The sequence below is a fragment of the Zingiber officinale genome, chromosome 6A, assembly GCF_018446385.1.
Source record: "Zingiber officinale cultivar Zhangliang chromosome 6A, Zo_v1.1, whole genome shotgun sequence".
NCBI classification, from domain to species: Eukaryota; Viridiplantae; Streptophyta; class Magnoliopsida; order Zingiberales; family Zingiberaceae; genus Zingiber; species Zingiber officinale.
The window spans coordinates 139,953,348-139,969,565 of NC_055997.1; the positions used below are offsets into that span (position 1 = coordinate 139,953,348).

Genomic DNA, 16,218 nt, shown 5'->3' on the forward strand with positions numbered 1-16,218 from the left:
AAAGGAGAAAGTCTTAGTGAAGTTTGATTATGTGAGTGTGTGTCTTGGATTAGTCACCTCAAGGAGGTGGAGACCAAGTAAATAGAGGAGTTAGCATTATTTTCTTAGTATTTCACTATTTCTATTCTATTCTTTTTGCTTCCGCTGACAAATTGTAGGTGAAAATCGAAGAAAAGCTATTCACCCCCTCTAATCGAACGCAAAGGTCTTATCAAAATCTTATTGGCTCAAACCCATTATAACTCAACTCCTAAATTTTAAAATCTTAAATGCTAAATACATGTAATATACCTTAAGAAATTTAAAAAAAAACTACTGCGGATTCAGGGTGCCTGGAGTGGATCCAGGTCGTGCGACATTTGGTCCACAACATAGTACTATATAATATATAAAAAAAATCTTTTAGCATTAAATTATTTTTTTAGTAGCTATCTTTTAGCATTAAATTATTTTTTTTTAGTAGCTTGATAAATAATATCTTATATCAAATTAAATTAGGATCCAAGACTTAATGAAAGCTTCATATGATCGAAATGGATAATTTTTATCACAAATGTTTTAACCAAAACACCTTAATTTCTTAGAACATCTTATACTTAATGTGAGGTATTGGATAACCAATTTGGACAATTTAAGTCTACCAAGACGAGCAAAACACCTTAATAATTGAAAGAAAAATCAAAGTTAAAAGACTTGAAAATTAATTCATAAAACTAATAAGGATGGAATGATGCTTATACGAGACGGTTTTGATTCTTTTGGGTCATTAATATGTTTTGGACGAAACATGTTAATGGATTTTCAAAGGGGTAAAAATAGGAAAAACTAGGTTACGGGTTTTCATGCAATTATGTTCTTAAGTATATAGTTTGAATATGTAACTAAAGATTTGAATTAAGAATATATTGTGATTCTAGATATCATTTACTTGACTTGACATAAATATTATAGGTGCAATGAGAGGTATTTAACTACGTCGAGGATATAATATTTAACACCTCCAGATGTAGTTGAGTTGGTATTTGGATCAAGTTTATCATCAAAGAAATATGATCGGGCTTATCATCAAAGAGACATGGTTCGATTTTCAAAAGACATAAATGTCATTTCAAGTTATCTCATATCCATGTGTATGAAAGTAGCTCGGCTGAAGATGAATAAATTTTTATAATTTATCTTCTTTTAAAATATATAGGATCATTATAAAAGGATAGGACTTTACTTTTTACCACCCGAGGATAGAATATTGGACATCTTGAAATCTTATTAGGTTAAAGTGGGAAGATATTTACCTTATCAAAATTTCGATTGTTTAAAGTTGCTTTAAAGTAATGTAACTTTGGTTAAAACTTTTTTTTTTAAAAAAAATATTTTAGATATTAAATTATTGATGTAAAGATTTTTTTTTTAAAAGTATCTTTTTGACAACACGAATAATTAGTAGTGTCATTTTAATTTATAAATTATTGTTTAAAACTGATATATCCGTTAATGCTATATATATTTAAAAAAGCTATGAACCCCATAAAATTACCGTAATAATTAATGAACATCCCAAGCTCAAGTGCTCTGGCCAAAAGAAGCATGACGCTTTTATTTCTTTGTCATCTTTTCCTTTTTTTTCTCTTCTTTTGATGGATATTTAACCTACAAATTTTAGGCCTACAAGCAAAGTGGATCACAAGTCCTTTTGCACCACCAGGGAAATGGATTATGATCTTAGATAAATTTAATTATCTAACTATTTAATTTAAAATTATTATTATTATTATTTTTAACATTGTTTATCAACCAAATATTCACTTTAATATGATGAAATATGATTCATATTAAAATTTTCTCACGTACATTGTGCGTTCCATCCATGTAAATGGATTGTTCTTCATACATCTCTTCAGTAGCGCCTGACTGATTTTTTAATTTAATCAACAATTAAACCCTTAATCCTTCAACATCAAGAGCGGCGGCCGTCAAACTCCGGCGTCGCCGGGACGCTCTGCTGCAGGCGCAGCTGGTCGTAGAACCGCCTGATGAAAGCCTCCGCCTCCCGATCCACACGGCCGCCGTCGTTCTCTTCCTCCTCCCTAGCTGGAAACGGCGAGTCCGTTATCCTCAGTTGCCGCGGCGCCGCCAGGCTCTTCCCGAACCGCCCCGCCGGCACCGGCGACGCCAGGCTCAGAATCTCGAACTCCTTCGCCAGCGCGGCCGCCGCCACGTGGACGTCCAGGGACGATTCTTCTTGTCTGCGTCGGCGACCGCTCGTGAGGCGCTTGGCGGCGGAGAGGAAGAAAGCAGGGGAGGGCGTGTTGCTGCAGCTGAACTCCACGTCGCCGGGGGCGTAGAAGAAGAAGTTTAGTTCCTCCGGCGACATGCCGGTGATGTCGGCGCTGGGATGGTGGCCGTGGTGGAGGAGTAAGTTGGTGAGAGCTTTTCCGGCTAGCTTGCCGCGCTTGAGGAGGAGGTGGAGGTTCATGATCATCAGTTTGTTGCGCTTGGCGAAGCCCTTGCGGAGGACGCAGTGGGTGGCTCGTATCATGCGCCAAAGCCGCTTTGCCAATGCCAACGAGGGATCCATCAACTCAAGCTGGGAAGCTAACTGTACGATCGATCGATCGATTTTGTTCAGAAGGATTTGGAATTTGGCGGAGGAGAGATCGCTCCGCTTCTTGCCGAATGAGAAAGGGGGAGAGGAAGGGGGGAATTTAAAGAGCGCGAGAACCGCAGCAATAATCGATGATGATATAATTGAATGCCGTGGGCCGGGAAAGAGGAAACGAACTGTTGTAAGTGCGTGGAGTGATTAATTACTTAATGGCCAAGGGATGGACTTTGGCCTCTTCTTCTTGGCTTTTGTCTTGCCAATGCAGAGTTTAATTTTGAATCACGTTTCCTGTGGCTTTCATTAAATTAATGGCGGCAAAAAAGATGAATACTTTCATCATCCTTAGCGTCCCTGTCAACTCGTCCAGAATTAACACGGAGAAAGTAAGACTTTCATTAAATTAATGCACACTGTTTAGCTTTCGAATTATTAAGCTTCAACGTGCACGATTCGCATGAGGAATACTGATGCATGGGAAGTTTATATTAATGGTCCTGGTAGGTAAGGAATATAAAGGTAGATATTGAATAGCAGGTATCATTGTGCCATGGTTCAAAAGTATGAGAAAATAATTAATGAATTCATCCATTGAAACAATGTGATAGATTTATTGAATTTTTTGGGTACTGAAATTAATCAAATTGCAATTGGGCGGAGCACAGTTTTGGAAACAAATATAAATGATTGGTGAGGTTTCTTATTCACTTTCTTTCTCCAAAAACAAACTCGCCCGCTTCACCATCACCTTATTGGCTAGTTGACATCCTCTATCCCAAAAATAATATGTCCCCATGTCCCCTCAATCGAGCGTCATGACATTCTCATGATGTACATTATATCCTTGAAATATGATTTAACCTATTTGATTGACGAGGAGACGGGATATATTATTTTTGAGATAGAGGATGCCAACTCCTTATTACCTGTCAGCAGGGACATGCATGACCAGGGACGTTGATGAATTTCGCAGGATATAACAGCTGATTTCACATACAATCAAACACAGGAAGAAACGACACGATCGCAAAGTGATCAAAAATTTCTCACAACAACTAATAAAATACTATATAGATTTTAACCTAAATATAAAAAAGACTAAAATATCTTTAAAAATTTAACTCCGTGAAACAATAAAATTATTCTTTCATTCTCACATCATTCTCCACTTCAAATGCTAAGATATATAAAAAAAATCTTGACAGAAAAGAAAAAATTCTACATATATTAAAAATTCAAAATACTCTAAATAGACTAAAAATATAAAATAAATTATCAAAAACACCCTAAATATTAAACTTGAAAAAAATAACAAAAAGACTAAAATTACTTTTCTGTTCCCGCATAACAAGCCCGGTTCAAACTCTTATCGATCCCATATATGTTGGTGCAATTAACCTTTTGTAAAGGTTGATCAGAGATTCGAGGGGTGATTAGTGGGTGCGATGTGGATAAGGAAAGATTGATAAACCTGCTAAGATGGTTTCGACAAAGGGGAAGTCAAGTCGACACCCAACTATTGGCCTCTCAGCTCCTGGGTCTCCCGGCTCCTTAGCCACTCGGCTCTCGGGCCTCCCAACTCCTTGGCCTCCTAGCTCCTGGGCCTCTCGGTTCCTTAGCCTTTCGACTCCTTGACGACGCGCATCGGAACATAAGACCGTTTTAGGAAAAGGATAATTATCGTATAGATATCAGATTATTTCAAGAAAAAGATGATCATCACGCAAATCTCAGATTATTTCGAAAGACAACAACATAAATAAGTCTTGCATTATTTAAGAAATTAAATAATGATAACATGAAGATGAGAACAGAAGGAAAACAGTTTGATGTCTTTCTATAAAAGGTAGTCATTTTCGACATTCAAGGTACATACGCACACCTACGTATATCAAAATCCTAATATTGTTCTTTTCCTCCATCCTCGAATTTGAGTCTCGAAGTGGCTACACTAGGGAACCCTTGGTTGTCATTTTAATCTCTTTTCCTCTTGTTTTGCTGTCATATAAGCTCGAAGAAAAACATTATCCTCGTTGTCATCTAGCGATTATCGATTAAGTTGACAATAAAACCAACTCACTAGTGATTCACTCGTCGATGTTCGTGGACAGGATCAAATTGACATTGTTTGTGGAAAAACTGAGTTAAAGACCTGAATCGGGACGTTAAGATAGATGATGCCGAAAGACCTAACATCATCCTCATGGCAACAAAGGATTTCAACAAATTGGTAATGACGACAGTGTAAGCGGTTTCAAAGGAGTAACCCTGTATCCTCCATCAACAATCAATCCCTCAACCAAATCCCTTAGCCTACATGAACACCGCAGATTGCTTCTTCTATACTGATTGGTAAATCCATCGCAAGAGAACATTATGTAGAATCTTTTGATGAAACCAGTCATCAAAATTTTCCAAGAGAAAAGGGTCTTGAATAGCTCTTCGAGGCCCTCCGTTTTCAAGAGATATCCTTTAGGATGAGTTGCCAAGTAATTTTCGGGTGTTGTAGATCAAAAAATATAATGACACTACATATCCCAAAGATTCATCTACAAATTCGAGAGCACTTCTTCATTACATTAATATACGAATGACGTCAAGTGTCAAGTTTTTAACCACAATCTCGAGTGTCAAGTTTTTAACCACAATCTCGGGCTTGACATAGAGATGGTTTAGCCAATTCCCTACTTCTATTCAAACTTTTGAGAAGTTTAAAGTTATTTTCATGGAGCACTTGCAAGCAACATGACCAACAATAATGACAAAACACTCAAGGAACTTTGGGCGCCAGATGTGACTTATCAACCCTTCTTCACCCAGTATCCTAATTTAGATGTGGACTTCGAATTAAGATATGAATTCATATAATCATTGTCGAAATTTTATGGACTTGTTGGTGAGAGTCCTAGTTGGCATTTGCGAGAATTTCATGTGGTATGCTCAACCTTGAAGCCGCTAAGGCATATTAGAAAAAGACATCAAGTTTCGAGTATTTTCATTTTCATTAGCAGATGTAGCAAAAGATTTGTTGTACTTTCTCCCCTTTATCACCAGTTGGCGGGAGATGAAGAAATCATTTTTGTTGAGATTATTCCCTGCTTGAATCGCAATGATTTGGAAGAGTATCTATGGTGTGCAAGTTGACAAGAGAGACACTACACGAGTATTAAGAGCGCTTTAAAAAAAGTGCTAGTTGCTCTCGGTACCAGATCAAAAATCAGCTACTTATTCAATACTTATATAAGGGATTACTTCCCATGAACAGATGTATGGTTGATGCAACTAGCGGAGGGACTCTAGTCAACAAAACTCCTACTCAGGCTAGTGAACTCATAGAGATCATGACTGCTACTTCACAAGTCATATGGTTCAACTAGTGAGCCAGCAAAGTACTACCAATTCCAATAGCAGTGCATGTATGATCTAGTTACCATTACCCATTTTCGTGATTGAAGAGACCATGAACACTTTACTGAACAACATAAAGCATATATTCCTAATTGGGCACAGTCGTTACAATGGAGAGCTAAACCTTTCTCAGCATATCAGACTCCATTTGCATTTTAGAATGACCCAATACCTAACTGTCTACAGCCATTCCAACCAGTTAACTTTCGCTCCCAATCAATTAGAGACTTCAGTGCATTAACAAGAAGATCTCATACAGTAATTAGCAGCCAATGATTTCAAGTTCCAGCAGAGCAGATAGTCAAAGCATCATTACAGAATTATCAGATGCATATGGATGAAATTGCATTATCCATCAGCCAGCTACAAGCATAAGGCTCCAACCAATTTTAATTTCTTCAGAAAGCATTCATAATGGTATAGAGATGCCTGAGCATATGGATTGCAGAGTCAATAATTAATATTCATGTCTCTGATTCTGTTGCACTTTGTTTGTTTTTTCTTCATTTATGCATTTTGTCGAGTTTTGTTAAATTTGGAGTTGAATTTCTTATGCACTCCTTTATACCATCTTGGAAGTAGTAAAAATTAGCTAAATTTGACTGCCAAATTTTAGGATTTATTGTCATAAAAGGATATATATCTTGATTTATATGGTTATTAGTTTGGTGATGGACTGTAAGTTAGTAGACTGAGTTGATTATTTTTTTTGTTGACCTAATAGATTTGAGCTTATTTCTTATTTTTCAATTGCTTGTGTGTGGTGCACTCATAGTTATTATTACTCTCGAACTTATTTTGATTCTTTTAAGACTACATTATCATAGGTTTGCATGATTATGATGAAGGCTATTTGCTTGTTTCCCTTGCTTTCTTTTATTTCTACATGTTAGTTGAATAATATTCTCATCTTTCATCATGCCATTTTTTTTCTTCTTATTTTCATTGATTTCTTAGCATTGTTCTTTTGGATGTGAGATATTTGGATGTTTTATGATGAGTATTTTACTTGGGACGGTCAAAAGTCCAAGTGTGGGGGAGTAGTAGTTAGAAGAATAAACCTTAAATTTAATTAAAGTATATGCAAGTCATGCTTGATCACCATGGGCAAACCACACTCTTTGTTTTTTCAGGTGAGTTCGATGTTTGAGCATAGGGGAGTGCACGATATGTTTAAAAAAAAAGAAAAGAAAATTAAGCGCCAAAAGAATAGAGGCAATAAAAAAAAAACTTGATATGTTGTGCAACTTTATGTTTAAGTGTGATAGAATTGTTTGCATGACTGTTCAATATTAGAAACTTGGATTGAAACTGTGTAAGGCAATATTTTATTGTACTTGTCTATATAACATTTTGATATTCTCATATCTTTCTTTCATTCCTTTGATTTCTTCCTATCTCTTTCAATTTCTTTTATTTCACACATACCCTCATTTGCTTTGATTCTTATAATTATAACAAGTGTTGGTGCTGAAAGCACCAGCTAATCAAACTCGTGTTTTGATATTTGATAAAGGTTTAAAGTTAAGCTGTGTTGTGATCTAATAAATTTAACTGAGTGTACAGAAAAGTCCGAAATGATCTTAGACAAGGTGAAAGTCCTAGTTAAAGCTAGGTAAAAAATCCTAGTAGACACTAGACAGGTGGAAAGTTCTAACTGCAACTACGCAACAAAGTCCGGGCAAAATTTTGGTAGGTCGAGGACGTTGGACGAAATTCTAGGGTCAAGGATGCTAGGTGAAAGTCCCAAGGTCTCAGATGTTGAGCAAAAGTCTAAACGGTCTGGAGGACCGATTTGACAAAAGGTAATCTCTCCTGAGAGGAGTAGATGAGGGTGCGTTCTTCGAAAAGGGAACAGTAGACATCAGTTTGACCCAGAGTTTTAGCGAAATTCAAAGTCATGACCAAACAATCCGAAAACTATCAAATGTTACCTTGTTTTATATATTGTTGCTTGTTTCTAACTCTGTGGTGCAGATGATTAAGATTGCAATGTGGTTGGAAAACAAGTCTTCGGACGTCCGGGCACCCGGAGTTGCTCTAGGTGCCTAGGTAAGTGGCGATGAGGGAATGCCCCGGGTGGGTGCCTAGCTAGGCACTCGGACGGTCCAGACGCCTAAAGTTACTCCAAGCGCCCGAACCAGTGAAAATCAATCTTCGCTCTACATTGGAGCACGACGATTGGCCAAGCGTCCGGAGGGGGTTCGGGCACCCAGACATAGAGCTTGCTACATCAGCACACTCCAGGCACCCGGGAGGAGATCCAGGCGCTTAGGTGGGGCTATAAAAGAAGGGGTTGACCAGTAGCTTCGATACATCAATTCAAAGAAGTTTCTCTCCTATGTGCTGCTCAGAAAATACTTCTAAGACGCCCAAACGCTACTCCGACTATCGAAGGCTCGCAATCGAAAGTACTCAACGAGTACATGTCTTGGAGTAGGAGTCGTTACAGGCTCCGAACTAAGTAAAACCAACTTGGATCATTGTTTTCTTTACTTATTTATTCCACTGTTTTACTCTAAGTTTTAAACGAACGTGAAAAGCCACGAGCGCTATTCACCTCCCTCCAATGCATCGATCCTACTATAAGTCTTCAGAGTCATACCCTCTTATGTTTACAGTAGTGGTGAGTAGAAGATAAGCTAACATATGGTAACGGAAAAATCCTGAGTAGCTTGAATGGAACCCTATTGTGAAATATTTTTTTCGGAGAGAGAACAACTATCACTTATCTCATGAGGCTTAGTCATTCTTAGCTTATTCAGGATGGATTGAAGTCATTATGCTTGTTAACTATTGTAATAATTGAGTTCATGAATGCTTGAATCTTTGAGAATTGGCATTCCTAGAAAACTATTCTTTTACGATCTTCAAATTATGATTGGGTGTTGCTTCAAAGATGAGTCTTTAGTTGTTTTTTAGTTTTGTTTTACTCGCTCGAGACGTGCAAGAATAAGTGTGGAGAGTTAATAACGAACATTTTAGCACATTATTTTGACTCTTATATTTGATGATTTTATCCTCTCATATGATTAATTATTTATTTATATTATGTATTGTGTTGGGATTTATTTAGAGTTTTGATGCAACTTTTATTGGTATCCCACAGTTGTTTTGATGTGATCAAACAAGTTAGGTTAAATCTTGTTCTGTTTAATCTTGTGTCTAAGTGTGCAAGAACTTAGGAGCACAGGATGTCGAGCAAAAGACGCAGCTAGTAAAAAGGACGACACGGAAGAGAACCGACAGGCTCGGTGCATCTGAGAGACAAGGTGCTGCAGAAGAGTACGTGGGCGAACGAGAATGAGGCGCGTGGCGTTTCCGAGAGACGAGAAGCCAAGAGCGGAAGCTTGCTCGAGAAGACCGGAAGTTGGGTTCGGGTAAGCCCTATTCCGGATGGCCAAGATCACCCAAACAAGAGAAACCAGAGCGGAAGACTCGGACCGAGACGAGCGAAAACGAAGCGGAAGATCCGGACTAAAAAAGTCAACTTAGTTGACTTTCTTGGTCCGAGCGCCCGAAACCCTTTCGAGCGCCCGAAACCCTTTCGAGTGCCCGAAATCCGATTTTATCCGGATCGCGTTTGACCGCGATCCGTTGCGAAAGGGATAAAGTTTTATCCCCTCTAGGCGCCTAGAACCCTTCCAGGCGTCCCGAGCAAGACAATATAAACAACCTTGCTCCCAAAGCTAAACAATAATGAGAAATACAAAAAAAAACAACACTTGTGCGTTCTTAGTTTTTTGTTTAGTTTCTTTTCTGTGTGTTCATTGCTATAAGAGGTTTCTCCGCCCAAAAGAGATTTTTTTAGTGCGTTTTTTCGCCTTGGATTAACAACCTCCCCGGTTGTAACCAAGTAATTTGCTGTGCCTCTTTCTTTTCAGTTTCTTTATTATTCTTTTATGCAAGCGTTATGCAAGTGTTTATTTTATTTAAGTTATAAGCTGAAAAAGTTTTTTTTTTTTGTCTTGATTTATGCAGAGGCTATTCACCTCCTTCTAGCCGGCCGCCAAGGGTCCTAATAACTTTTCCTATATTTTCTAGGATTTTATTTAAAAATGTGCATCCTGTTTTATAAGGGAGTGATTTGGACCGTTGATGGAAATCTAGAGCATCCTAATCATCCACCTCGATCTAAAGCAATCTGAGCCCTTGATAGAGATCATCACTATCAAAGCAAAAGTGACCATCCAAGCAAGAAGAGTCCAATTTAGACCCAAGAAAGAGGGAAGTCAACTCATCCAAAATTCCAATTTCACTTTCTTTTAATGTATCCAGATCTCACTCCTCTCATTAACCCAAAATCCAAAACTCGGATCCATATCCATTTTATCTTCCTCTCTTTTTTAATGGATTCAGATTTTAACCTCTCATGAATCCAAAAACCTGAACCCATTAAGAAACCTTTCTCTTTCTCCCCAACTCACGCCCAAGGACGGAACCTTCTTTTTCCCAAGCCTTCCACACCGCCAACCTTCCCCTTACCTCTTGAGCCTCCTTACCTCTTGAGCCTCACGGCCAAAAGTCCACCCCACCTCAGCATCATCGGCCGGCTGCCCCCTCTCCATCTCTTCTCCCAATTGGACCACGACCATCCACTAAACCGGAGCTCACCCTCTCCCGATTGGGAGAGGTTTCATCTCCACCGTTGGTTTCCTTCCATCTCACCTCTTTGGATTCAAGGAGAGCTTCACCACTCGTCAGCATCCCCTATCCTCTTCGGATTCGAAGAGGAAACTTCATTCTCCACTCACCACAGCCCCACTTCCACCACCACTGAGTTCCCATCGAAGAGCTCTCGGATCCGAGGATCTTTGCTCCATCCATCCTTCTGTATTCAGAGGGGACAACTTCATTGTCATACAACAGCCCCACATCCTTCACCGGGAGCCCCTCTTCTCTTCGGGTTAGAAGAGAAAAGATCCTTCTTCTCATCCAACAACCTTCCTTTATCAAATTGATGTCGAACCCACAAGTGCACGATTATTATCAAGTAATAAAAATATCCATCCCACATGAACTGTTGATTAAACACAAGTTAATTTCGCACAGTGAACTATCTAAACATTTGAAAGATGGTTCACGAACGCTTGAGAGAACTTGACAGAAGAGAGAAAGACGGAAAGAGAGAGTAAAGAGAGAGAGAGAGCGCGCATAAATGAATGAATGTGAAGGTTATTTTAGAGGTGATTCTAGGGTTTTAGTTTCATTATGATGTTAGTTAATGTCTCTATAAATTATTCATCTACATAACTCCATGCTTACATTCGTGTAAGAATCCTAACTAAAGTCTAGCACAACCCCGAGCAGGTCGAACCGTAGAGTTAACACCAGTTCTAACGTCAAGTAAAGAAATAACTCTATAAAGTCCAGTTAAAAGGATATCCTAGGACCCTTGTGATACAATCGCTAGAGTTATCTAATATATTTCCTAACGATGGATTAATGATATTAAGTAAATGACATAACTTAGAAAGTTCGATTAAAGGGATACCCTCTGTCATAGGACCCCCCGGTCATACAATCGCTAGATTACACAAGTCACTTCCTAACATTAATTTGGAAAAACTCCTAAAACTCTAATTAGCCTCCCAAGTAGAAAATTGATCCCCCATTTCAAGGGAATACCTTAGAAAGTAAGGAATACCCTCTGTCATAGGATCTCATAGTCTTACGATCCAAAGCACCTCCTCTATACGGTGCCCGATCCTCTACATTTAAATGTATTGACCTCACATGCATTTCGTCAAACACATATACGACACAACACACAAGAACGAGTCACAAAACATATCATAGCATAAGAAAATGTCCAAATACATAATTCATTCGCTAATATCACATCAAAACTACTCTCTACGTATTAAGAATTAGAGGTCTACTCCATTGTGAAGGAATAACAAACCAAAGACATAAAATAAAGCATTTTTACAACCAAAATTCAAGAATAGAGGAGAAGAGATGCTTAGCATTGTGTTGTCGATGTCTTCGAAGTGTTTCCTTACTCTGAAGGAGGACAAATCGTTGACGGCTTGAAGGAGGCTCTACGATTTCCTCTAGAGGGTAAAATCCTTCCCAAAGGAAGGGGCAGTGCCCCAAACCAAGGATGTGACCTAAGGGGTGAAAATCCCCTTATATAGAGGGGCACGACCTCCTCACTTTCTCTGCTACACAACCGTGCTAGGAGGCACGATCGTGGCATGCTCGATGTGGCCCAAGGTGGCACAATCGTGCATGAAAGCACGGTCTGGCTGTGGTGGAAGAAAGAGGCATGACCTTGTCTCTTGCTGAAAAGAGGGACACAACCGTGTCTTTTGGCATGACTAAGTCGTGTGTCCGGTTGAGAAGAGAGGCATGACTATGCCTTATGGCACAACCTGCCCGTGGGTCTTGCTGAGGATGAGGCACAGTCGTGCCTTAAAGGCATGGCTTGCCCATGGCTTTTTGGTAGGAGGCACATGGGCGTGCCGAGAGGGGGCACATGGTCGTGACAAGAGGGGGCACAACCAAATTGATGGATCTTTACAAGTTGTTTCAATTCATGTCTTTGCTCCATTTTTGCTCCAATTTACGTTTTGTCAAAAAAAACAAGAAAGGAGCAGATCTCCAAAAAAAAAAAAATAGAATGGAAGTGCGATATAATAATGAAACAGGATGCAATAAGCATAAATTATACTCATGAAATACAAGTAGATGTGCGCCAAATAATGCCTACAAACATATATAACCTATGCACATCACAAATCTGGTTATCTTCCACTTCGAGTTAGAAGGAAAGAGGTCCTTCATCCGTGTGTTGATCAACCTGCTTCTAAAGAAACATCCGCAACCACCATCATCCATTTCAATCAAGGGAGAAGATTTGTTCGCAAGTTGGGTTTAAGTCTTCGATGTGTTGGGTTGTTTTTTTACCTTAGATTGTTAATTGTGTGTTGAATACTTGTATCAAATTTAACTCTCATGTTAAGATTGCACATACTTAGTTTAATTTGATTTAGGCTTATTCAGTGTTCGATAAATTCCCTTAACCACTTGTGTTCTTTTATGCATTGCAATTAGGTTAGTTTAATTTCGTGTAATGCTTGTTTTGTTGATATTTGTTCTTGTCATTAAGTTGGATGCAAGTAGAGTATATTAGATTATGTTTTTGTTGAATGTTTTAGGATCGTTAAATGTTTAACTTTCTTCATGTTGTCTTTCATGCTTTGCAATTATAGTTTAGGTTAAACTAGATTTCCTTTACTTGTATTGTCATTCATTTATTAAGATTAGATTTCATTATATGCATTGTTATTTCATTTTATAGTCTTAAAATTCAAAATCCAAACGCCCATTCTAAACATCAAAATCAAAAAGCAATAACATTCTTTGCGAGGGACGGCCCGAGTCATCTCTATTTTACATTAGTGTAGAGGTGTTTGATAAATTAATTGTGTTTGATATCGTGCTACGATTCATGGGTTATCACCCGGTAGATTGACAAAATGCTAAACAATTATGAAGTCATAGCAAGTCAAAGTTGACTAGATGATATCTAACAATGAAGTCCCGGCATGTCAAAGTTGATTGAATGCTAAACAAAAGAAGTTTTGGTAGGTTGAAGTCAACCATATACCAAGTAAGGCGAGAATTTAATTTTGGTAAGGTTGAAACAAAGGTATCAAAACGACTGCTATGTAGTAACAATCAACTGATGAACTCCTAAACCTAGAATTTAAGATTTGAGGGTGTTTAAGGGGGCTTATTGCACATTAGTCGATTGATGAATTTGATTAATCGACTGATGATATTATTGCGATAAATAAAATGTTTAGAACTCGACTAATGACGATTAATCGATTGATAGTTTGGAGTAGTCGATTGTTGTCACTATCACAATGAATGAAATGTTCTAATATCGATTGGCCAAGTCAACTAATCACCATCAGTCGACTATGAGTCGATTGTTGTCACTATCACAATGAATGAAATGTTCTAATATCGATTGGCCAAGTCAACTAATCACCATCAGTCGACTATGAGTATGATCAGTCGATTGCTTGGGCATTTCAGAGAGAACAAAAAATTCTCAGTTCAACTATGTGACTCATTGTTTAGGTATCAGTTGATTTATGGTCATGAACGATTGACAGATGTGGATAAAACTGAATTAGACAGAGTCATTCTGTCAGTGCAATATTCAAATTCAGTGGAGCAATAACTAACGGGCGCTATCAGTCAGTTATTAGGGTGAAAATCAATTGTAACCTGAAGGTTATATAAATGGTTTCATGGAAGATTTTGACAATAATTCTTGGGGGTTTGGAAGGAGAGTGTTATTGTATTTGCATACCTTCAAGAGACAATTAAAAATAACTACAAAGGAGATTCATTTGTGTAAATTATTATTTATATTATATTTTATTTTTCAATTTTATTCTTGTTTTCTTATTCATGTTGCTGGTAAAGAATAGAGAGCTGTGAGAGGTTTCTCGGCCGCTAGAAGGTATTCAACAAGGAGAGATGGTGTTATTACTAGGACAGTAGACCGTGGAATAGAAATTAAGGGTTTTGAACCATGTAAAATAGTTTATCTCTTATGCTTGTTCTATTATGTATTTTTTATTTATATTATCTGTTGCGTATAACTCTATAAATAAACACATTGAACTACAATCAATGAATCCGCAAATTGTTATTCATCCCCTCTAGCGAGGGGACCAGTTCCAACAGTTAGACTACCGGGTCTGAGTATTTGGCCAACAGCAAACAAAGCGGCTGAGTCCCTTGACACAACCATGCCTGGTTTGCTAGCTCCTTTGAATTGAAACTTTGACAGCACAAGAGAAATAAATGCAGCAACAGCCTATAGAAGAATACAAGAGTTTGCGTAATGACATTTTACCTTTAAAACTATAGCTCCGCCAGTCGAATGACCAAAGAAGGAACATGGAATGATGGAACACATATTATGTTCATGTTTGATTTTCTTCAGAAACTTGGTCTGTAAACAAAAGAATGTATATCTTTAATTCAACTTAAATCAACACTAACAAGCATAAACATGTAAGCATGAGGATGAGGATAGTAAGGCAAATGACTTACAGTGTGCTCCACAAGAAATCAATCACTACAGCCATGTCCTGAAGATGAAAAATAAGTTAGATTATAGATTAAAAAAAAAGACAGTCCAGATCCGACAATGCTGGATCACAAGAAAGGATCATACCACATTGAAGAACAAAATGATACAGGAATGCATGTTCTAATTTGATTTAATACTTTCTATGTAACCAAAATTCACACAACAAATGCTCCAGAATCCAAACAGCAAAGATTTTTTTTTTATTGAAAAAGAGCAACAACAAATGCAATCGTTCATTCACGAAGCACAATCACCAAAAAATCAAAAGAAATTGTCATCCAAAGAATCGCATTTCGTGGATTTCTCTCCTCTGACCAATCAAATCAACAAATCGATGCCTTACCTCAAATCGCCGGAAGCAGGTAGCCATGATCTGCAGAAGAGTGAGTTCCTCCGCAGACCCACGAACACAAATGTTTACCATCAGCAGGTCAGATCGTCGTCCCCTTCCTAGGACGAGGATCCCACGTCCTCGATCGGCGAGAGCCCGCGGCCGCCTCGCATCTCCTCTTCCACGGCCGCCGACCACCTCCGGCCCTCCGCCGTTGGTGTCAGTGAAAAAGGAAGACGTGGCGTTCGTGACCGGGCTCCAGCTTCTGATGAGGACGAGGAACCAGACGGCGAGGGAGTGGAGGAGGAAGATGGCGCGGAAAAGGGAACCCGGGCGGAGACGGCACCGACTGCCGTATCTTCCGGATGACCGGGATGATCCTCCCGCTCGTGCCGGAGGTCAGATCCAGCGGCGCTTCCTCCATCTCTCCCCTCTGCGGCTCTGCCCTTTCTCTCTCATTCCTGCTGCTCCGCTGCGTCTCCATCGCAGTCGTCACATAAATACAGAGAGGCGAAGGGTAACACTTCCATTAAAACGGTAACGAGGTGCATAACACCCGTTATGAAATCCGTACCAACAGGAATTTTAGGGTGCGTAAAAAAGGTTGGATAATTTTCATAATAAACCCTAATAGTCTATAGAATTTACAACCCCTCCCTAAAATCTAATTAAATATCAAAATGCCTCTAACAATTTAGATATTAATTAATAATAAAATAAATATTTAGATATTTTAAAACTTCACTCATAAATTTA

The 16,218-nt window shown here is 38.6% G+C and overlaps 1 protein-coding gene and 1 long non-coding RNA gene across 2 annotated transcripts; both read right to left on the bottom strand.

Annotated features, from left to right (window-relative positions):
• Window positions 1-1,810: 1,810 nt before the first annotated feature.
• On the bottom strand, window positions 1,811-2,788 carry LOC121994492. Its single transcript, XM_042548503.1, has one exon. The coding sequence runs from the start codon at window positions 2,573-2,575 to the stop codon at window positions 1,955-1,957; it is 621 nt and encodes a 206-aa protein (XP_042404437.1). The 5' UTR covers window positions 2,576-2,788; the 3' UTR covers window positions 1,811-1,954.
• Window positions 2,789-11,786: 8,998 nt separating this feature from the next.
• On the bottom strand, window positions 11,787-15,955 carry LOC121998331. The gene is made up of 3 exons (XR_006116479.1): window positions 15,475-15,955; window positions 15,092-15,129; window positions 11,787-14,990 (listed from the first exon to the last, which is right to left on the bottom strand). It is a non-coding gene; the product is annotated as an uncharacterized LOC121998331 (long non-coding RNA).
• Between the last annotated feature and the right edge of the window lie 263 nt (window positions 15,956-16,218).

Bases quoted from the DNA above. Each gene is read 5' to 3' on its own strand.
- LOC121994492 (XM_042548503.1), bottom strand. From the start codon at position 2,575: ATGGATCCCTCGTTGGCATTGGCAAAGCGGCTTTGGCGCATGATACGA.